Genomic DNA, 21,945 nt, shown 5'->3' with positions numbered 1-21,945 from the left:
GGTATGTGGTGTATGTGTGTGTGGTATGTGGTGGCATGGTGTGTATGTGGTACATGGTACACGTGGTATCTGTGGTATGTGGTGGCATAGTGTGAGTGTGTGTGTGGTATTTGGTGCTCATGGTGTGTGTGGGGTGTGTAGCATGTGGTGTGCATGGTGTGTGTAGGGGTGAGGGAGGGGAAAAGTCAATGTGATTACTCCCACATATAGATAGTAGTGGTCCCCCTGACACTTCTTTCTCTCACCTGCCCCCAACTTGGGAGGGCACTAAATGGTCACACACATCATGAGCAAAATCCACAATGGCAGGTTCCCTTCCTCATCCCACTGTCTAGGGATTCGATTTTCTCCTTGTGATTTTTTGGAGGGGCAGGGAGGTGGGAAACAATGTCTTGCTCATATCGATCGTGCTTTATCTCTCAGTGTTCTTTTAATGGCTTGTTTGGTTCTCATTGGTCACTTGGTCTGTCCCACTGCACAGTAAGTCAAAAACCAAGGGGCTTGGGTGAGGGGAGTAGTTGGGTGGAGGGAGATGAGGTGAGCTCTGGTAGAAGGCTGTTCTCTGTGTCTCTTCACATCACTGGAAAAGGCTAAGCCAGAGTGTGGGAGGGCCCCTGGGCTCCCAGAAGGGCTGGCCCTGGAAGGCCTGGGTAGCCAGGAGTTCTGGCTAGGACTGGTCTTCCTCAGAGGGCGCCTCTCTCAGGGCCAGGAAGGACCATGGTAGTCCTATGCCAGAGGTGGGACAGGGGAGGGGGCAGAGCTCAGCTCCTGCCAAGGCCCAAAAGGCCCCTGTTACCTGATGAGTTCTATGAACCTCTCTCTGGGGGCTTCACTCACGTCCTCCTCATTAATAGCCACAATCTGGTCACCAGCCAGGAGCTTGTCCTCAGAAGGGCCTCCTGCAGAGGAGAGGAGAGAGGCGTGAGGGCTTGGAGCCACGGCTGGGAAAGCACAGGTCTGGGCGGGAGTAATCAGCGCCTGAGGGAGCTGAAGAGAGTGCTGAGGCCTGCAGGAGATGGCGCAGGCTGAGTGGCACCAATGCTAGGATGCTTTTTGAGCTCTGTGCCACTGCTGCCTATGGCAGATGGAGGGCAGAGGACTGAAGAAAGAGAATGGAATGGACTTCCTTTGGCTGGGAGTGGTGGGGTAGCGAAGGCCTGGCACTCAAACAAGGATAATGAGTGCTTTCCTGGCTTGGATCTAAAGAGGAACACAGACTTCCATTTCACCAAGAGGGATCTGCTTAGGTCCAATGAATGACTTCTAGACTACTAGAGGTGGTACAGGTGATGGGAAGAGGGGGAGGGATCTTCTTTTCTTTTCTTTTCTTTTTTTTGCTGAGGAAGATTCACCCTGAGCTAACCACCACTGCCAATCTTCCTCTTTTTGTATGTGAGCCACTGCCACAGGATGGCCACTGACAGACAAGTGGTGTAGGTCCAGACCGGGGAACGGGGCTTGGGTTGCTGAAGCAGACTGTGCTGAACTTAACCACTAAGCCACCAGGGCTGGCCCAGGAATCTCCTTACTTGAACATTATTCATACTCACTGGTCTAGAATGATTTAGGCACTCACTTGCCTGGAGACAGGAGGATGAACTAAAATACCTAAAGGGTTTATTTTCTTTTAAGTGTGAGATGTTACTCTCCAATAAATGAAGGAAACAAGGCACAGACCCCAAATCACGGGCAGTCAGAAATTTGCTCTCTCCTTCCCATCTCTACTGTCGAGGTTAAGCAAGCAGGCCTGTTAGAGGGCCTTATCTGCTTGGTTGGGGTAAAGAGTGGGGAAGAGGGGTGCCACAGGCTATGCCGCCTCTAGTGTTTAGCAAAGACCTTCTCGGAGAAAAGCTTTTCAGAGACTCAGGGAGAGTAAGAAGTCAGACCCAGCCTAACTCGAACTCAAAAGAAGTGTTTACTGACATGTCCCACTCTCAAACCAGCCTGGACTCTTGTTTGTGTCCACTTTAAAGGGCCAGATCCCAACTGCTTCCTCTCTCTACAAAGAAGGGTGCTGCGCAAATTCCAAAAACATGAACAAAAACAAAGCAATTATGTCACTTGAGCACAGCTCAATGGCTCTGGAGCATGGGGCCTGTGTGCTGAGAGTGGATACGCCAGCTCAGCCTGCAGGATTCACCATTCCAACTGCAAAGGCCCTCCACCCACTTGGTCAAGTCTCCTGACAGCACAGTGACTTCAGGAGGAGAGAGTGTGGTGGTGAAGAGCCCACTCTTTGCAGCCAGCCAGACCTGGACTCTAATCTCAAATCTGCAAGACACTAGTTGTGTGACCTTGGATGAGAAACAGTGGATCTCTCTTTCCTCATCTGTAAAATGGGATAATAATGGTACCTATGCATCATAAGACTGTTGGGAGGACAAAAGAGATGATGAATGTACAACACTTAAAACAGTTGATTGATGTTGGTAAGAATTTGATAAATGGTACCCATTATATCCTCCAAGGGACAATTACTTCAACTCATTTCATTCCTTCTACCTCCTTCTGCCGAAAATGCCAATCTTCTAGGTAGAGGCCACTCTATCTACTCCTTTCCTTCTCTCTCTCTCTCCATTCCTTCCTTTTAATGGAAGAAGGCCTCCTGGAACTCAACCTCCTTCACGGGCCTTGGCTCTCTGATGGCAGTGGAAATATCAATCAACTCCTGTTTTCACGGAATGGCTTGCTGGCTTGCTCAACCATAACTGCTCCTCTACAGGATACTTCTTGTCTTGTCTTATGATCTCAAAAACAAGTTCTTTGCATTTGGGAGCCACCTGTGTCGGAAGGAGCTTTGCAGATCAGCCCAAGTCTTTATAGAGCTGTGCCTGCCAGCCCCTTGGCATACTGTGGCTCTTGCCTGGGGCTTTTCTTCTCTCTACTCCTCCAAATCCTTCCTTTTCATTCTCATACCACTTGAAGCGGCCCTGTGAATTCTGTCTCCTTTGAAGTTAAGGCAGGGTCTCCTGGTGGTCTGTTACTAAGTTTTATCTGGTCCTTCTTTCCCAGGACAAATTAGATTTCTGATCAGAGACTCAAAAACCTTTTGCCAAACTGCATGACTGACTCAGGAGCCTTAGGTCAGCCATGAACTCTTGTACTGAATTGTTTTTTTCTCTATGCCCTGTAGTTGAAGAGAGAGCTTACAAAAATCTTTTTCTTTTCCTTTGAGGATTGCAAAATTCATCAAATTTCTGCTAGACCAGTTTGTACTCCGGCTGCTCCTCTTGACTGAGCGAGAAACTGTTGTAAACATCTAAAGCCTCAGGCCCAGCAAGTCAGGAATAAAGCTCCTTTCTGTCTGTCTTTTCTGTCAATGCCTAGCAGATTTGGAACAAAACAGTGCTTAGGCCCTTTCTCATCTCATTCATGATGGCAGGATCTCACAGTTCAGGTGGAGCTTTTGCTTGGTCCATCCCACACGGTCCCATTCAAGCCCTGCTTCCCCTGCATAACATCAGACAGGCCCTGATGCAAATCCTGGCCTCTGCTGCTTTCTAGCTACGAGACCCTGAACAAGTCATTTCTTTTCCTCTATGCCTCAGTTTCCTCATTTGTAAAATGGGAATTATATTATTTACTTTGCAGGCTTGGCTGTGAGGCTTAAACAAGATGATGTAAAGCACACAGTTGATGCTTAATCAATGACAGCTGTTGTTACTGCCGCTGCAGCATTCAGAGATTTTATTCTCCTCTCCCCTCCTCTCCCACCTACGGTCTGTATCCTGATTCCAGTCTTCAATGGCTGACCTATCTCATGAGTGTGGACCAGTCTCCACAGCCTGATGGTTAGATTCTTGGGGACAGGAACTGTGTCTTGTACTTTCCTACAACCTTGCTGGGCTTAGAGTAGGCAATCTATAAATACTTGTTGAACTGATTTGTATAGGTATTTCTCGTCCAAGGCAGTATGGCTCTTCTATGAAGTTTCTGTGCAAAGGGGAGCTCTATTAAGGCCCAGTCCCTACTAAACCATCAACTGCAGCCTCTGTCCAGGGCCCCAAGCTGCCTCAATGGTTTGCGTCGATCAGTCTTAAAAAGACCAGCTCCCTCACACAGTTAGTGGCTGGCAAGTCTTCACCCACTCTTCATGAATTCCTTGGCAACACCGTGTACTCAGGAGCTCTGCTCTTTGTGAAGACGTGTGGGTGTCAGGGGATAGGAGCCAGAGCCAGGGGGACACTCTGAGGGACACCTACCTGGCCTCACAGATCGCACCACCACAGGCCTCTCACTGCCAGCCACGAAGCCAAAGCCATATATAGGGTCCCGATGAATGGTCACTTGTCGCAGTGTCTCTGCTGGCAGCTGCTCACATTCCATATCATTTGCGCTCTCTTCCTGCATCACATGACTGGGGGGTGGGGAAGATGGGAGCAAAACAAGACGCAAAGGCAACTAAGCCTCAAAACCAGCTTGGAGGGACACCGATTAGGGTGCTGGCTATGGCACCTGGGAGTTCACACATTTAGCTTCCTCCATCTTCTGGAACCAGCAGAGGTGATGATCGCCTCATATTTTAGATTGGAGAAAGAGGAGTCTGGAAAGGAGAAGCCACTTGTCCATAGGGCCAGAGTCAAGAGAGGAAACTGGTGCCACAGAGCTTGACATTAGAGTCAGTCCCTTCCTCCAAGATATTGGGACTCGAGAAGCCTAAATGCAAATACAGGCTTATTTGAAGGTTAATTGGTATCACCCATTGAATTGGCTGTTAACTCCCTAAGGGAAACTGAAACTTTGAGGGAAGGGACCACAAAACAGGTAAGTAAGTGGGGAAGAAATGTGAAATCATTTCAGAATTTGGAGCACCTTCATGAAGTCCTTGTGCAATTTAAAATTTTAATATCCTTTAGGTTATATATAAAAATAAAATATTTAGATGACATACATAAACAAATGGGCTAATGTTGAGGACCATGACCTTACACAATTGTACATAATGCCAATTTATTTCTATTAATGGGACAACTGGAAAATGGCTCCTGTGGGCAAGAAGAGGAGCTGCATTCTGAGGCTGCCAGCAGACTTGAACCCCAGATGAACTGGGAGAAGAGAAATCACTGCCCCAATACCTGGGAAAGATACCTAATGCCCACAATTTAAGTTACTGAAGCTTAGGAATTACGCAATGAGTTTATAAAGGTTCTACAGCAAGGGTAGAGGATGAGACACACTGCAGGCATGGATGGGTCTGAGCACAGTATTCGAATGAAGAGCCCTGAGGGGTGAGGGGTGAGGGCGTGGGGACCCTGGGGCTTGTGAGGGCACTGGGTGCCAGAGGCAAGGAAGGAGGTGAAGAGGGGAATGAATGGTCAACGGGCCGGGCAACACAGGTGGAGGTGGAAGAGAGGGGACCAGAGCCAAGAGACCCAGAGCCTTAGCTCCCTGACTTAGCACCACTCTACCCCCAAGCTTTCTGGCCTAATAAATGGGGTTGAGCTTCCTAGCCTCTGTGTGTGTATTCTCAAAAATCAAGGCTCCAGGCAGGGACCCTCTGAACAAGATACACAGGGCCGGGAGCTAATTAGTCAAACTAGTATAAGGTTTATAAAAGAAGTGGGAGGTTCTGACACTCTGAGAGCTGAGAGTGATTGCTGACTAGCTAAGAATACCAAATTCCTCAGTAGCAAATGGTTTCAAGCAATTACGTTGTTTATGAGGACACAAATTCAGTAATTAGAGAGGAGCTTTAGGACTATTTATGGGGGGGCTGGTAAGATTTAGAGTAATTGTATAAAAGAGAAATTCATAGTCTTGGTCTTCTCTCTCTCACAGAAGAACTTGGGAAGGAAGATAGACCATGGCTGATTTGAATCCAGCCACATCAACTCTGGCTGTACTCAAGCTGTCTTGGGATCTGTCTGTCACCCCTTAGGGAGGCAGAAGGGGCTGCTAGGACAAGGTCAAGTCTTCTGAAGATGAATTCAGAAACCGGCTCCTTCCCTTCCACACTGGTAAGACAAATGGCCACTCTTCAATGGAAAGTTACTCAGAAGCTGGAAATGGCTGGCTGGTGTCCTGGACAGGTACCTTCCCAGGACAGGGGCTCGGTGAGGGTGGCCTCAGGCTGGCACCTCTCTCATTTCTGCTCCTGGTGGAAGGCAGGAGCTTGGCCTTGAAGGGAGCCAGAGAACATCTTCCTACAGCTGCTGTCTTGCCTCACCCCTGGGGCTGCTTCCGAAATGAGCCCATTGCCTCCTGTCATCCGACCTCATGGGCACTAAAAGGGCCTCTTCTTGGGATGAAACCAGCTCATTTCCGACATGGGCACCAGCCAGGGCAGGCTGGAGGATGAGAGCCTGTTGGGCTTGCAGCCTATAGTTTTGGGAGCAGGAACACTGGCAAAGGAGATACAGACACCCGTGGAAGCCCTCAGGACGCCGTCCTGCACTCAGGAACCCCTGGCCACTAGAGCCTCGGTTTTGCCACCTTTTTCTTTTTCAGAAGCTGGGGACACTTTGGTCTCTACTAGGCCTTGAGGCATCACCAATACTGATGAAAATAAACACTCCTGGAGCCTGAGGAATCAAGGGGCTAAATGCCTTTTGTGACACGAGTTTCCTGCTTTACTGTTGTGACCATGCTAATCCATCAACAAGTATTTATCGAGTGACTACTCAAACAGTCAGCTTTGGGGAACACAAGAGAAGTTTCAGATCTCTGTCCTCAAGGATCTTCCAGTCTAGCAAGGGGAGAAGAGACAAGTGTACACTGAACAAGAGAATGAGAGTGGTAACTGAAAATAGTGCATGAAGTCCATAATTAAGGTCCAATTGTGTGTTCAGAGAAGGGGATGGAGGAGCTGGAGAGGGCTCCATGGAGGAGGTGGGAATTGTGCTAGACAGCCAGGAAAGGGCAGTGATGAGACGAGAGACAAGAAGCCAAGCTCTGTCCATGGGGGCTCCCATCTTTTCACAGGGGACCCAGTTATTTCTCCCACAGCCACAGGCATATCTCCAGGTCTAACTGGAGCACATTTGTCTCTGAGTTGTCCCTATCTGAGTTGGACTATCTGTCCCTAACTAGAGCCTCCCCCAGTTCTGCAGGCAGCCCTTTCTTTACACTGCCTGGTCCTTCCCAGGTATCTATTGTCAGGGAAGAAATACCTCCATTAACAGATCAGAAGGCCATTGTACAATGCAAATAGAAATTGTCTCTTCCCTCCTGGGGTTTGCATCTTTCAGTGTCTGCAGTTTGGTCCCTCTGAAATTTGCTAAGTGCCTGGAGTCTTGGGAGTGACACCAAAGGCAAGCAGTGACAGATGACAGGAACTCAGCTGTCCATGGGTCACATGACTGCCCTCCTAAGGGAAATAGGCAATCTGACTTTGAAAGATGTCTGGATTCTGATCCCTCCAAACAGGGCAACCCTGAACAAAATTGTGAAGCAGCCAAAGCTTATGGTCTTCCCCCAACACTCAGCTTTGTTTCTGGGACCTGTTATGTTCTTCTGTTTTTTGCCCCAAAGCACTCAATGCCTTTATTCTATCCCCTTCCTACCCAAGGCTTCCAAAGGTATCCCCTTATTCTGTGCCACGCTTGCCGTCACTAGTCAGTGACCCAGGTAAAGGCCTAGCCCTTCTCTTCTGTCTAATGATAACAACACTTTACAGTCATGTGTTCTTTTCATTTTTACACCCATTACCTCATCTGAGAAAAGGTGCTTTCACATCCATTATCTCTTCATAGTGTCTAAATGTCCTGCCAAATAGGCTAGGTGACTGCTCCTTCTCCATTCCAGCCTTCAAGGTGGGCAATGAATAAGTGACCCAGAGAGGCTAAACACATAGCAGCCCAGCTGGAGCCAAATCTCTTGGACAGGGCCCACAATCCCAGGACGCCCACCTACACCCGCTCAGGGTCCTAGACCCTCTGGCTGTTCAGTCTTCCTTGCAGGGCTGCCACAACCCAGCAGCCAGCAGCACTCCGCGTCCTGGCTGAGTCTGGATGGCCGGCCCCCATCCTAATTAACCTGTCTCTGATCCCATTCACTCAGCGTTGTTGGGAGAATGGAATGAGATCATGGCTACAGAAGCACTTTGGAAGGTTAAACCTATCACAAAGATGTAGAGGTGGCGATATTACTGGTAGTATTATTCGCTGGGTGGCAAAAGGAGCAGAGAACAGGAGCTGAAGATAAACTTCGCCTGCTTTGCACAATCCAGGCCCTTCCCTCGTCAACTTCTTGACTCTAAGAGGCAGCCCCACAATGCACTGTCCCCTCATTTTCCAGGCAGCTCTTCCCCTGACCCAATGATAAGATGACCCAGCTCCCTGTGGACGCCCTGACTCCAGTCCTTCTGTGGGCTAAACTGATCCCCCCCTTGCTGTGCAAGGAGGGACTGGTAGCTGGGGCTCATGCTGACAACTGTTGCTAGGCAGGACGTGGCTAAAGGACAAGTGAACTGAGAAGAATATGGATTGGTTCTGAGCTGATGCTCTCTCCCTTGCACTTTTGGGCAGGAAGATAGAAACGTAACAGCTAGACTGCCAGGCATCAGCTTTTAGTTCTCCATCCCTCCTTGCCTTTGGCTCCTTTTTCTTTACACTTGGTTGGCTCCTTGGAGAGTCTTGTCACTCCCCTCACAACTGGCAGGATTTGGAGCCATGTGGAGCTAATTAGCCCTCTGATTCCAATCACAGGAGCCTGACTCTTCTGGAAGCTCCAGAGATCCAGCATGGCAGCTGGGCCCCCAGGAGACGCCATCTTCTCCTGGTAGCGGGGATGGGAGCCCCATCCTCAGGGCTCTGAAGTAGCTGCTCTGGATGCCCTCTTGTAAGGAGCTTCAACACAAATCCTTCTTCCTCACTTCGGCTAGCTGCCCCTTACTCTGGCAGTGCTGCTCAAACTTGAATGTGCACATGAATCACCTGGGGGTATTGCTACAATGATTCTGATGCCGTGGGTCTGAAGTAAGGTCTGAGATTCTAGCAAATTCCAGGACAGCGCCCATGCTGCTGATCCACAGGCCACACTTTGAGAAGCAAGGATCTAAAAGAACGCTATTCTCAGACAATGGGAAGGCCACAATCAGGTGGGAGGACTGAGGTGCTTTTATTCCGTTGGGTTATGGCATTGAAGGCCCCAGTTAAAACAAAAATGCTGTCTTGGAGAAAGGGCACACAAAGTCACGCAAACAAAGGACTCACTGGCTGATCAGATTTACCCCAGGAGAGAACAGGGAGGGTTACAAACAGATGTGAAATAAGACAGGTAAGGCTGCATTAGTGAAGAGGGGAGAAAGATCTGGACAGATTGGCACGACTTATTCCTGCTGAAGAGTTTGCTCAGCAAAAGGACAGTCTGAGGACTCACAACATCCGGGAGTAAGGCGAGGAAGATGATGACAGAGAGGACAGTGCAGAAAACAATAGCTGCCACTTAGTGAGGACTCATTATGGCCAGGCACTGTCCACATATTACCTCACTCAAGCCTCATAGCACCCTCAGGAGAAGGCATTATTATTTCCATTTTACAGATAAGAAAACTGAGATTTGGGAAGAAAGATTATGTAACTTGCTCCAAGACATACACCTGTATACTCTGTGGTGCAACCACAACGTTAACCAAGGTCTGACCGATTCTAGAACCAATTTTCCTACACGATTTTTGCCCAGCACCTGTGGACCAAGCAGTTGCCCATTAGGCTATGAGTAGACCCAGTGGGAGAATTCCGCAGACTGCTCCTTCGCAAGCAAACTGAGCGCTGCTGCAGTGCTCTCTATCAGAGCAGTCTCCCTTGAGTCATCATACCAGAGGGCACATAGCGGAGACTCCAGCCCCAGGACTGACCTCCTACACATCTCCAAGGCCACCCTCCCATATGGGAGACTCAGCCCATAAGGCCTCACATGCCTGTTAACTTCAGTCACCACCAGAGAGAAGTCCACTTGCCTCTGGTCATTCTTCAGAACCTAGACTCTCATCCCCACAGTGGTCTGTTCATACCCTAATGCTACCCTTCTCTTCCCTTCAAACCCTTCCCCTGTCCCTCTGGAACTCTCAGTCAACAGCAAGCTGCCCTATATCCTTAACTGATTCTCTGAGAGTTCCCTTCACCTTCTTTCCCAATAGAGGCCTGGTTTATTCCTTGAGGACATCACTTGCTAATCAGCCCTGTGGAAGCCGCTTTTATTTTCCCTCTCAATTCTCAAGACCTTCCGTAGGTGTCCTCCTTGCTTGCCAATGCCGCCTCCGGGCCATTAGTCCTTCTGCAAAAAAAATCCAGCTCTTTTGAGGAACATGCCTGCCACCAAACTCTTATCACTCCTTCTCCCTCCTCATTGTTATCTAGACTTCCTGGGTAGTCTCCACATTCACTGAGGACTTTAGTTCCCAGTCACATGTCACCTTCCCCTCTATCCCACCCAACTCTTCCATTTTATTGTGGTAAAATATTCATAACATAAAATTTACCATTTTAACCATTTTTAAGTGTACAGTTCAGTGGCATTAAGTACATTCACACTTTGTACAACCATCACCACCATCCATCTCCAGAACTGTTTCATCAGCCCAAACTGAAGCTCTGTACCCATTAAACACTAACTTCCCCTACCCGCTCCCCCAGTCCCTAGCAACCACTATTTTACTTTTTGTCTCCATGAATTTGACTATTCTGGGAACCTTGCATAAGTGAAATCATACAAAATTTGTCCTTTTCTGACTGGCTCGTTTCACTTAGCATAAGGTCATCAAGGTTCATCCATGTTGTAGCGTATTGCATAATTCCCTTCCTTTTTAAGTTTGAATAATATTCCATCGTATACATGTACCACATTTTATATGTCGATGGACACTTAGGTTGTTTCCACCTTTTGGCTATTGTGAATAATGCTGCTATGAACATGGGTGTACAAATATTTGTTTGAGTCCCTGATTTCACTTCTTTTGGATATATACCCAGAAGTGGAATTGCTGGATCATATGTAATTCTATGCAGTAGCTGCACCATTTTATATTCTTAACTGCAATGCACAAGAGTTATTTCTCCACATTCTTGCCAACACTTGTTAGTGTTTTCTATTTTTTGGATAATAGTCATCCTAATGGGTGTGCTCTCTCCAGTTCTTGATATCATCATTGGTGAATTCAACATCCACATGGTGATGATGGCCTCCAACAACTGCTTCCTTCACTTCACTCAGTCACTCCATTGTCACATTGATGACGACTTTGGGTCATCATCAGATATTGCACCACCTCCCGATCTCCCTTGCCAACATCTCACTCTACTTCCCCATCTATCCTGCCAGTTTACCTTCACAAGGACTCCCACTGCAGGAATAATCAGAACGCATCATGATCACCTACTCACTTCCCACTTGATATCCCTTTTACTGGGAGTCTCTTCCCCCATTCTTTGCAGAGCCAAATCTTCATCCTCCAGGTCTTGGCTTAAATGTCACTTCAGAGAGGCCTTCCCCAAGCCTTTCCTCTAAGTATTCACTTTCTTACTCTCCTTCAAGTTCCTTCTTATCTTCACTTCCCTTCATGTCCAGGTTACAGCTCCTGATCTACCATTATGATCATTCTCTTGCAAATACCTTCAACTCCCTTACTTCCTCTTCCTCTGCTATACTTGCCTTGAAAAACCTCACTCCTTGATGAACTCAACCATATACGTTCTCCACACCTGCATCCCAGTAGCTGAAGGCAACTGGAGAAAAACCACATAACTGAGTAGATGACTTTCACTTTATATTCACGGTCTCAAACCTGGTATAGGCCCTCAACGCTGTCTGGCCACCACTTTCTCACTCTCTAACATGACTATTTCATAGCTCCTCCTCTCTCCTCAACCTTCCTCACCTCCCCATTTGCCCCAGCAAGTCTCAGATGGTGATCTTATTGCATATGCTGAGAAAACAAAAGCCATCAAACGAGACCTCCCTCACCTTACCACCAGCAAATCTACACCCACCCTGCCTGCATCTGTACCCATGATTCCCTTTTCCCTCCTATTAAGATGGAGGATGTTTCTTTTCTTCTATCAATGACAGAGCTCTTCATTTATGCTCTGGTACCATCCCCTTTCATCTTCTCATTTTGCTCCTTTGGGCATTCGCTCTCTTCCCTAAGTCATCAGTCTCTCCATCTCTCCAGAACCATGCTAGCACGCTGATAGAAACCATCTATCTTTAAGAAAACAAACAGAAACCACCTCCTTCAACTCCAAAATCCTTGCTCTCCTTCACACCAAAACTGCTCAAGAATTTTCCACACACATTGTCTCCACTTCTTCATCTCCTACTTGCTCCTCAATCCACTATAATTGGGCTTCCACATGTATCACTCCACAGATTCGCTCTTATTAGGGTCACCAATGCCATTCATTGTTATCTCTCAGTCCTCATCTTGCTCAACCTCTCACTGGCTTTGGACAGGGTTGACCACTCCCTCTTTCTTGGAACGCTCTCTCTTTGGCTTCTGTGACTATCTCCTGACTCTCCAATGACTTCTCTACCCACTATTTCTTAGTCTCCTTTGTGGGCTTCTCCTCCTTTACTTTACCACCAGATATTGCAGTTCTTCCCAACTCAGTTTCTGGCTTTCTCTTCTCTCTTTCCTGAGGTGATATCATCAGACCCCTGGCTTTAAATACAAGCTATATGCAGACAACTCCCAAATTTGCATTCTACCCACACCTCTTCTGTGAGCTCCCAAATTCCTATATTCCAGCCATCTATTCTGGCATCTCCACTTCTACATCTCACAGGAATCTCAAACTTAACATGTCCAAAACTGAACTCTTGATTTTTTCCCCTCAAGCCTAGCCCTCCCTCAGCCTTCCTCATCTCAGTACATGGCACCATCATCTCTTCAATGACTCAAGCCAGAAACCTCAGAGTCTTTCTTGAGTCCTATCCCTCCCTTTCCCTCACTACCCACATCTAATCCCTCAATAAGTCTTCACAGGTGTTCCTTCAAAATCTGACCAACATTTTCCGTCTCCATGGCTATCACCCAGTTCAAACCACCATCATCTGTCCCCTGGATTGCTGCAGCAGCCTCCATTCTGGTCTCCCTGTGCCGCTGCTGCCCCCTTCTAAGTCTTGTCTCTACAGATTTTGCCAAAGTCCAAGTCAGATCCTGTCACTCCCCTGCTTAAAACCCTGCAGACGTTTCCCACTGCAAGTGAATAGCATCCAAACTCCTTTTCCATGGCCTACTAGGCCCTAGGTGATCTCCTGCCCTCCTTGCCAAACCCCTCTGACGCTACTCTTACTATGCCTTGTACAGTCTGGCTCCTCTGACCTCCTTTCAGTTTCCGAACACATCAAGTTCTTTGCCACCTCAAGGCCTTCCCATTTGGTATTCCTTTCTCCCTGGAAACCTCTTTCTCCATTCTTCACTTGGCTGATCTTTCATCCTTCAGGTCTCCACTAAAATATCACCTCCTCCCGGAGGTCTTCCCTGAGAACTCTGCCCTGGTTATCCCTATTACCGCAACCTGTTCATTTCCTTCGTGAGACTCATCACGATATGTAATTATATATTCATTTATGTGATTATTTGGCTGTAAACCCCATAAGACTATTGACTATGTCTCTTTTGTCCAACAGTGTATCTCCACCACCTAGTATGGCACCTGGCACATAGTAGGAGGTGCTTAATAAATATTTTCAAAATGGCTCAATGGAAGCACAGATAGGAGTGATTTTGAGGCATACAGATTAGAATCCTCTGGCCATTCCACGCTATTCATTATCAAATGCCTACTGGTTCTGTCTCCACCCATAAAAGACAGGTTTCTGGATGGGGAGTGTGGTCTGTGGGAGAAACCCCTCAACATCTCTGGCCAAAGACAAAGTTAAGGAGAGAATGAAGTGAAAGGAAGAGTACAAGGAAGGCTACAACCTAAGAAGAAATGGGAGGCAGAATGGCTCCAGTCCTTTTAGGGATAGCAGGGTGGGCAATCTAAAGGCTATTCCTTCTCAGGGAAAAAAAAATATGTTTCTTTAAAGGGCAAACAACTCTTCTTTCAGAATGGCCAAAGGCCCTGGGGGTGGGCAGGGTGACTTTGGGTAGTCCTTCCCGCTCCTAAGAGTCTCTGGGTAGACAATCTGGTTACTTTCCTAGGGCTGCCTCTCTCTTTCCCTTGAGGTCTTCATGGCCCTGCAATTCCTCCTCAGCTGAGCTTGGAGAGGCATCTTCTGGAAAACCTGCTGGTGTCTGGATTTGTTTTCTGGTTATCCAAACAGTTGCTTTTCCTCAGTGGGCTGGAATAGAGACACCTGTCACCTGTTCTAGCAGGTCACGAGGGAGCAGGTAGAGAGACCAAAACCTTTTGTCCTTCCACAGATACCTGGGAACCTGGAGTCACCTCAAAAAAAGATCAATTCTATGATGCTTCTGAGAGGACACTACAGAGGACCCTCTTGGCGGGCCCCCCCTCCTCCTACTTCTCCCCTCAGGGGCTACCCATCCAATAGACTCAGACATATTGCCTAATAGGCCCAGACACACTCCTAAACCCTCCCTGCTGGGGCTGCCAGCCTGGTGACAGATGTGAGGGCTGTGCCAGATGTGAGGCTGATGCCATATGGCACTGTGGGTCACAAGGTCTGAAGCTGCTGCCACTGAGCTGTGGCGGAGTTAGTGAGGAGATCCTTGCATTTTAGCCCCGACTCACCTGTCACTGGCAGACGCAGTGAGGGGGAACTGGAGCAATGAAATATTCACAGGAGCTTGAAGGAGTTGTCATGTCACTCCAAAGATCCCTGGGCACCCCAGCCCCCACCTTCCATGTACCATACCAAGTATTTCGGAGGAAGGCAGAGACAGAGATTGACTGAGCCAGAGGGGGAGAGATAAGGAATGGAGGGGAAGACAGCTGAGCAAGAAAGGGGGCCAGACAGAGCCAGGAGGGAGGGTAGAGGTGAGGCAAAGCAGAGAAAACCAGACAGAAGCGGAGAAATGAGACAAGAGGGGGGCCTCAGAGACAGTGAAGGAGAAAGGACAGGCTTGGGGAAGACAAGCCCTACAGAGAACCTGAGCCTGCCAACTCTGGTTTGCATTAGCTTTTCGGAGGCCCACTCCAGGGCTTTGCCTGTTCTCTAAATGCCCTTGAGCTGCCCCCAGCTCTGCCCTCAGGTTCCCGCAGCTACGAGAGGGCCACATGGTAATGAGCTTTGGATTTCCTTCTGATTTGGACTTCCGGTGATCAAGTTCTTCAGGGAGGGGCACTGCTATTATGCCATACTGACAGCATGAGGGCATTCACCCCATTTCACAGATGGGGATGTGGAGAGCAAGGGGCAAATCTGAAAGGGCCTGAGGAAGAAACCCAGGACACCATCTCAACTTGGGCCAATTCTGCAGCCACCAGAGGCTATATTTTTCTTGTGAAAGAGAATGAGATCAAGAGGAGAAACTAGGAAGGGGTGAGAATTCCAGAAGGTGAGAGGGAACGGTCATGATGGGAAAAGTGGAGTTGCCAGGGAAGGAAGCAGCAGGCCTGAATTCTTCCCCTCAGTGAACACATCTCTCCAAGGCCAGGCTGAGCTGCAGAGCTCTGACACAGAATGCTAAGCCAGGAGAGGGTCCCTGGCCACCCAGATCTCTCTCTCCTCTTGGATCCTAGCCTCTAGTCTGTCAAGGGCTGAACTGTAAACAAGGCTGGGAGGCCAGAGAGGGGGAGCAGGTGTGGGCAAGAGCTGCTGGGAACATCCCAACCAGTAGCTGCCTCCAGCAGTCAAAGACCAAGGGCTCAAATAGCGCCCCTCTGGGGGCTGCTTGGCAGGCGCCTGCTACACAGGGCTCTGGGCAAAGCCTCCTGAAGCCAAATGAGGGCCTACTCAGCTGGATGACTGTGCCGTTTCCCTCCTCTCTGTGAGGCTGCCAGGCATCAATGGCCTGGGCCACCAGCCTGGGATGCCCCCAACGCCTGACTCTGGTCAAAGAGCAGGAGAATCTCAGAGTTGGCAGGGACCTTGGAAGTTATTTACTTCACCCTCGTCCACCCTCTGATGATTTCCAGAAGCAGCAGGCTTTCTGGAAAGGGAAGGCCTTCCAGAGGAAGACTGCAGCTGGGTACTACAGGAGGGGCCAGATTTGGGCAAGTAGAGAGGGAGGAAACTGAAAACAGGCCCAGAGACAGAAGGGAGCAGGGGGTCTGCGGCAGGAGGAAGGAAGATGACAGCCTGAGCCGGGAAGGGGTGCTGGGAAGAGGTTAGCTGGGAAGAAAGAAGCTGGGGCTGACCCAGCGAGATAGGGGGTAAACCTTTTCCTCACTCCTCTCTCATTCCTGGCTCTGCTAGGGCATAAGGTCCTCTCTCCAGTGACCCCTAGGGGAACTTGTGAGGAGACAGACAGGCCAGTCTAGCCATAGCTGGACAGAGAAATGCATATCTATCCTGCTGCTCTGCCTAGTTGCCCATCTGCCCCCTCCTTGACTGAGACGACACAGGTAGCATCTGAATCCCAGGCACCATGCCCAGCAGGCGCTCAGCTGACCTCCTGTGAGGGAATAAACAGGAGCAACCCCCCGATTCTCTCCTGTGTACCATCTCCAAGCTGTCCATCTAGGAGCGCCGGGTGGGGGCAGGGCAGAAATCAGGCCAAGAAGCAACTTGACAAAAGAGGTTATGTGAGCAGAGACCTAGTAAACTCATGCCACCCTGTCTGGAGGTGTCCAGAGATGCCAACTACAGCCTCAGGAGAACGAGACACCTTTTATTTTGCCTAATTGCATCTTCCTGCTGAGAGGGAGGAAGGACTATAAGGTCTTTCCTAAAGAAAAGGGAAGATCCTATGGGATCAAAAAGGGGGAATGAGGTTGGTGAACCCTCCACCTAAGAATAAAAGACAAGGGCTAGAGCAGGGGCTGAGTTACTGTCTCAGAGGGCATGAGTTAGCCCCAAACACTCTGTACCTCCCCCAGCTTGTTGGTCAGGACTCCCCTGTCCGTTTCCTGGAGGTGAGTAGCAGTAAAACTGCAGACCTCAAAGGGCCTGTGGGCTTGTCTTTGGGTGGGGGTGGGGGTGGTAAACACACTGTACCCTACTCTGCAATCAGGCTCAGGGGAGACAGACTCCTAGGGGGTCCTGAGGACCCACAGGCTCCCTACTCAGCAACACAGATTCAACGATGGACCCCAGACTTGACTCACTGATGCAGAAAAGCAGACGCAGGCATTTTAGAAAGAACCAAAAATGGTAAGGAAAAATGATTTTTTTTTTAACCTAACCCTCAGTTACCCAGAACATTCTATTAAGCAGAAAAGCCCTTCCCCAAGCAGTCAGGTTTTGGTATTACAGTATATTTGTATTTTTTCGGTGATTAAAATCCACAGAGCTGGGACTCTGTTACAGAATAATGCAAGCTCTCTTCCCATCTCCCTTCTTGTAAGGCGAACAATAGCGGAGTTCCTTGCTGTGAGTCATAGGCTCCCTCCACCAGCTTTTAGATAGCATTCATTCGTGCATTCATTCATATATGCAACAAAAATTTACTGAGCACCTACTGTGAGCCAGGCATGGTGCTGGGTACTGGGGATACGGAGGTAAAATAGGCCCAGTCTCTCCTTTCTGGGAGGCTGCAGTCTGAGGTGGGGGCAGGTCCGTAAAAAAAAAAAAACAAAACAAAAAAAACATGTGTCACCTGCCACCAAAGAGGGCAGCAAATGATGCTATGGGAGCACAGAGGAGGGCCTGTTTCCCACCCTCCCATGACTCCCAGCAGACCCCCCGAGCAGAGCGGTGAAGGTGAATAAAAGTCCAACAGATGGACAAGGCAGAGAAGGGCATTCTAGGAAAGCAATGTCAAACATGACGCAAACGAATAAGGAAGATTCAGTAAAGAAGGAAACCTCTAGGTATATTTAAGCCACTTCAATTAAAAAAAGAAATCATAGAACAAATTCAGGCAAAACTGAAGGGAAGCTTTAATTTCTGGTTGCAGGAATGAGGGCAGAGGACTTGTGTTAGCTACTGGCCCCTTTCGTGTGGCCTTGTGGGATGATGCAGTGCACTCAGAAGAGGCCACAGAGACCACGAGGGACACAGCCTAGCACTAGGGTTACCAGCCACACATCCTATGCACCAACCAAAAGCTATCCATGGAAGGCCCCCCACATCACAGAAGGAAGACTACCAGCAGTTGCACTGAGATCCAGCCATAGTAACGGAGACCAACATGAACCTCAAACGCCCCGTTATGCCCACAGTGAAGAGGGTCCGTGGGAGCCAGCTCTAATTAATGGGCCAGTGCCAAAGGTGTGAAGTTACAAACAACCCTACTGCAGGGCCAGATGTGACTCAGGAAGACCCCCTCGGGACCTGCTGTTCAGTTCACAGGGGCCATCCTGGGGGAAGGAGGGACGAAGATCAATACACACAGCAATAGGAGCAGCTGCCGTTGCTGCTCTGAAGTCCTAGCCAAGAAACAAGCCCCCTTCCCCTACCCAGGAGGTGGGAAGATAGCCTTGCTTAACATTGCAAGTCAGGCTCTAAAAACTTTTTAGAAAATAACTCCTAACAAAGGTACTCAGATAGAACCATAATGTCAGATTAACAACTTCAAGCCAGCAGACCAGACACTTGTCTAATTAATAAAACTTATAAAGCAGAACAACTTATTGATGTTATGGGCACAGCACTTAGCACAACAACAAAACCCAAATCCATGCAGAATGCTCCATGTTCTCTAGGAAGCCCTTTGTCTGCCAACCTGTACAATCCCTTCTTCAACGCAAACAGGGGCTGGGAGAGGAGGGAACAGTGGAGAGCTCTGGGCAACTGGCTGAGGAGGGGACAGCTCAAGGAGCCCAGCAGGCGAAGGCAATGGGGGAACCTCTGCCTCTTGAACAAATCTGCCAAAGGTTAGTTGCAACCTGGGCTTTGGAGGCAGTGGATCTGGGCTGGAATTCCAACTCTGTAGCAGGTTACTTAACCTCTTGAGCCTCAGTTCCCTCATCTATAAACAGGGCTCATGATAGTACCTACTTCAAAGTGCCTACAAGAAGATTAAATATACAAAGTAAGTGCTCAATCAGTAATAGCTATTAGCAATGATCAATGTTTTGTGTAGGCACCTACTGATAGGATCTGTTGTCCTGTTATAGCCCACTTGGTTCGCCTTTCTCCACAGAATATACTAGGGGTGATTTGAAAATTGGTTCAAATCTCTTTGGAACGTGGGCCCTCACTTCAGATCTACAGAATACATATGCTTTGCCGTGGGGAAAAGAAACTCTTTTACTACTTCATTAAAGCCACCTTCTCATCATATTTCTAGTGGTTAACAGTGGGGGTGCTGAAGCAAGACCAGTGGGAATCCCAGCTCTGCTTCTCACTAGTTGTGGGACCTTGGGCTTGTCCACCTCTCAATTTCCACCATCTCAATTTCCTCATCTGTAACATGGGGATCATATCAGACTCTACCTCACAGGGCTGTTGCAAAGATTAAATATGGTAACACATGTAAAGCACTTAAAACTGCGCCTGGCACACACAAAACGCTGAGTGAATGCCAGCTACTGTCCTTATCGTACATGAATTCTTCTTACTACATAAACAGCTTAGCACAATGCTTGGCACACAGGAATAGTAGCTACTGGGATCACCAGTACTCTAGGCAAAGATGAGTGACTTGGGACGGAGGAGCAGAAGGGAGATCTGGGTCTTCTCTAAGAAGGAGACTAAGTGACTTAGGATAAACTCACCTTCGTGACCTCAGACCCCCCCCCCCCCCCCCGCTTGAATTCTACACAGCTCAAGAAAAGAAAGGTATGCGCCTGCATACTCCCACCTGCCAAGGTTTCTTGTTTCTCAGCGCCACGATGCTCTGTGAACACTGAGGCCACGGGAGGGCAGGCCAGCCAGGATGCCCCGGCCCTGGGGAAGCCGAGGCCCTGGGTGCAGGGCGCCCAGAAGCACTCCCCCCGACCCCGCACTTCGGATAGGGGGCTTCCAGCCGGGGATGGAGCTTTGGGGCTGCAGGAGCCCCGGGCAGCCGCAGGGGGTCGGGGCCGGAGCCCCTGGAGGGGTCGCCCCTGCTCCCCCAGCCCCCACCCCACCCCCAACTCTTGCGCGCGGCTGCCCTCCGAGCTTCTCAACCTCCTGGCTCCTTCTCTCCCCTCTCCCCCCACGCCCTCCCCCAGCTCCAGCAAAAACTTCCCGCTCAAGCCGCCACTTTTTCATGGGCGTCCAAAACCTCAGCCCCGCGCATCCTGTCTTCCAGTTTCCTCGCGGGCGATGCTGCGAAGGGGGCCGTGGGCTGCTGACGACCCGATCGGCTCCTTGGGGGCTCGGGGTGGCGGGTGGGGGTGGAGGGATGTGGCTCCCGCCGCGCCAACTCCGTCCAACGACTGCGGGTGCCGAGCGGGCGCGCACCCAGGACCAGGAGCCCGTGCCAGTGCCTCCCGGAGTCACTTTGAGGGGCCGGCGAGGACCCCAGCACTCGGCTGCCGACCCTGCAACCCCAGAGACCCCAGCTCCACCGGCTAGACGCCCCGCTTTCTGGCCCTTTCCCAGCCGAGCCCCAACCCGGCTGCCGGGAGCGCGGTACTTACTGTCGGGGCCCTCTCGGGGCCGGGGCTGGGCGGCCGCCCCGCCGGGCACCCTCGGCCGTGGCCCCTCGCGCTGCCCCTGCCTGTGCCCAGCGCCGACGGTAGCGGCGGCGGCGTCTGTGGAAAGAGAAAGATCACGCCTGCCTTAGAAACCCAGCCCCTGCTGTGACCAGAATCTTAAAGAAGGAGGCAACTGGCTCGGCCCCAGAGCCGCGCTGGGCTGAGGTGGCGAACTAGCGAGGCAGCTGGTAAACACGGCGTCTGCTGCCTCGCCGCCGCCCGCAGTCCGCCGCGGCGGGGCCCCCCCTCACTGGACGGCCCCGCGGGGGAGCGGGGAGGGAGGCTCGAAGTACAGCGCCGGGCGGATAAGCCAGCTGCCCCTGGGTGAGCACCGACTAAGTGCCGGGCCCTGTGCTTTACATCCATTTCATGCCAGCATCCTCTTCATTGTCCAGAGAACAAAACCAAGCCTCAGGGGAGCAAAGCAAACAGCGCCAAATACATGAGCTCCTAATAAGTGGTGGTGGGGCCAAGATTCGAAACCAGAGGGAGCTCAAATTCGCCACTGCTTGCCTCAAATGTCACTCTGTGCTACTGCAAAGCAACATTTGAATACCCCTGTCTCCCCCTCCTGTTTCCCCATTTTTCTGACAGGACTAGGGACAAGTGGCAACTTTAGGTCAGTTTGCTGGTGGAGGTGGAGGTGGGGGCCGTGGGAGGCGGCATCCTGACTGCAGTGCCTAGAGCCAGGGAGTGGCCATCCCTCTTTACCTCGCCGACTCTATGCCAGGCCTTGCAGGAGACAGAAAGTGGAATAGGAGATAGTCTTGATCCAGGTGAGATCCAGGAGACAGGCACCGAGCCTGTGAGGTCTGGATTATGCTAGAAGGGTCATAGGTGGGGGTGCAGAAGCCCCTAAAGGAGCAGGCAGCCAGTGTTCTCAGACACCGATGCCACGGCAGAACCTCGGGGAGCCACTGGTGGGGACATGGGTGGAGAAGGGGCTTGCAGGGATAGCTGGAGAGGGTGCTCTTCCTATAGGCTGATTCTGACTCCTTCCTGGTACTGGAGTGAGGGCCCACAGCACCCACTCTTTAAAGCATGAACGGACGGCAGCCTTGTCAGGAGCTGAAACCCTGTTGCTTCTCTATGGGAGTTATGCCAATCACCCTGCCTCGGCAATGACATCTGTGAAATGGGAAAGATCTTTCACTTCTTCCTTTCTGGTCCAAATGATGAAATAATACAGTATTCCTTCCCTTCTCTTCTAGTCACAAAAAGAAAGAGCAGTTTTAGAACTTGTCTTCCTCCCTGCCTTGCCCCTGCTTAACCATTCAGTCATTCTTTTAGCAAATATTTATTAGCATCTCCTTTGAGCCAGGCACCGTGCTAGGTGCTGAGCACCTCCACGGTTCTGTGAGGGAGTCTC

At 50.0% G+C, this 21,945-nt stretch overlaps 1 protein-coding gene across 20 annotated transcripts in view; it reads right to left on the bottom strand.

Moving 5' to 3' along the window:
- The window catches only part of FRMPD3 (FERM and PDZ domain containing 3), a 126,586-nt gene that overhangs the window by 57,275 nt on the left and 47,366 nt on the right, over positions 1 to 21,945 (bottom strand). For 2 of the 20 annotated variants that reach the window (XM_070605701.1, XM_070605681.1), the window contains exons 1-3: positions 20,520 to 20,781; positions 4,203 to 4,357; positions 797 to 899 (exon numbers count right to left, since the gene is read on the bottom strand). The exons of 3 other annotated variants lie outside the window; for them this stretch is intronic. In XM_070605701.1, the coding sequence (XP_070461802.1) occupies positions 797 to 899; positions 4,203 to 4,350 (251 nt within the window). In that variant the 5' untranslated portion in view covers positions 4,351 to 4,357; positions 20,520 to 20,781. Of the gene's footprint in view, positions 1 to 796; positions 900 to 4,202; positions 4,358 to 20,519; positions 20,782 to 21,945 lie in introns of those variants that run through there. 15 more of the 20 variants (XM_070605680.1, XM_070605688.1, XM_070605687.1 and 12 more) reach the window with 12 other exon arrangements.

The sequence above is a fragment of the Equus przewalskii genome, chromosome X (assembly GCF_037783145.1).
Source record: "Equus przewalskii isolate Varuska chromosome X, EquPr2, whole genome shotgun sequence".
NCBI classification, from domain to species: domain Eukaryota; kingdom Metazoa; phylum Chordata; class Mammalia; order Perissodactyla; family Equidae; genus Equus; species Equus przewalskii.
This window is presented reverse-complemented; position numbering and strand designations above follow the sequence as displayed.